The 1,112-nt window shown below is 55.9% G+C and overlaps 1 protein-coding gene across 1 annotated transcript in view; it reads right to left on the bottom strand.

Moving 5' to 3' along the window:
- LOC108803558 (non-receptor tyrosine-protein kinase TNK1-like) overlaps positions 1-775 on the bottom strand; it is a 14,816-nt gene extending 14,041 nt beyond the window's left edge. The window contains exon 1 of the mRNA XM_018575390.1: positions 353-775. Coding sequence (XP_018430892.1) covers positions 353-515 — 163 coding nt within the window. The 5' untranslated portion in view covers positions 516-775. The remainder of the gene's footprint in view (positions 1-352) is intronic.
- Between the last annotated feature and the right edge of the window lie 337 nt (positions 776-1,112).

Raw genomic sequence — 1,112 nt, 5'->3', positions numbered from 1 at the left:
CCTACATATGACCGGCCAGTACCCTACATATGACCGGCCAGTATCCTACATATGACCGGCCAGTATCCTACATATGACCGGCCAGTATCCTACATATGACCGGCCAGTACTCTACATATGACCGGCCAGTACCCTACATATGACCGGCCATTGCCCCACATATGACCGGCCAGTATCCTACATATGACCGGCCAGTATCCTACATATGACCGGCCAGTATCCTACATATGACCGGCCAGTATCCTACATATGACCGGCCAGTATCCTACATATGACCGGCCAGTACTCCACATATGGCCGGCCAGTACTCTCAGGACACACGCTATGTACACGGTAGTGCGGTTCCGCTCACCTGGCCTCCCCATGCCGATGTGGTCCAGGTCGATGGGTTTGACGAAGTCGAAGTGTCCGGGTCGGGTGACGTTGAGCTCGTCGCGGATGTTCTGGTAGAATTGTTCCAGTTGGACCTCCCGCAGGAGGTGGAGGAGCCAATCGCTTCCATCTTCAGTCACCATCTCCAAACCTGAGACACAGAGAGAGGTCAGTGCTGGTCCGTGGCGGTGCCGTGTTCTGCCGGCTCATGTGTGAGCGCCGACTCTTCTATACACACATGTGTACTGTCAATACACCCGCCGCGCTGTATACACACAACACGACACGCCCACACACACGCGCCACGCCCCCTGTACAGCACCTTCTGTACACGCTCACGTGTGGAATGTCTCTGGACGACATGTCCCGGCACGGGGGCAGGAATGAGGAAGACTTCGCGGAGAAAACACTCATCACGTGACAACATTCACTTCCACAGAACCACCGGAGAGTGACAACACCGGAGAGTGACATAACATTCCCCAACGTCGCCCGGGACTGGAAGTGACATAACATTCCCCAACACCCGGGACTGCCGAGTATAAAACATTCCCCAACACCCGGGACTGCCGAGTATAAAACATTCCCCAACGCCCGGGACCGCCGAGTATAAAACATTCCCCAACGCCCGGGACCGCCGAGTATAAAACATTCCCCAACGCCCGGGACTGCCGAGTATAAAACATTCCCCAACGCCCGGGACCGCCGAGTATAAAACATTCCCCAACGCCCGGGACCGC

The sequence above is a fragment of the Nanorana parkeri genome, unplaced genomic scaffold (assembly GCF_000935625.1).
Source record: "Nanorana parkeri isolate BGI_ZX_2015 unplaced genomic scaffold, ASM93562v1 scaffold3866, whole genome shotgun sequence".
NCBI classification, from domain to species: domain Eukaryota; kingdom Metazoa; phylum Chordata; class Amphibia; order Anura; family Dicroglossidae; genus Nanorana; species Nanorana parkeri.
Note: the sequence above shows the minus strand (reverse complement) of the source record. Positions and strands in the feature narration are given on the sequence as shown.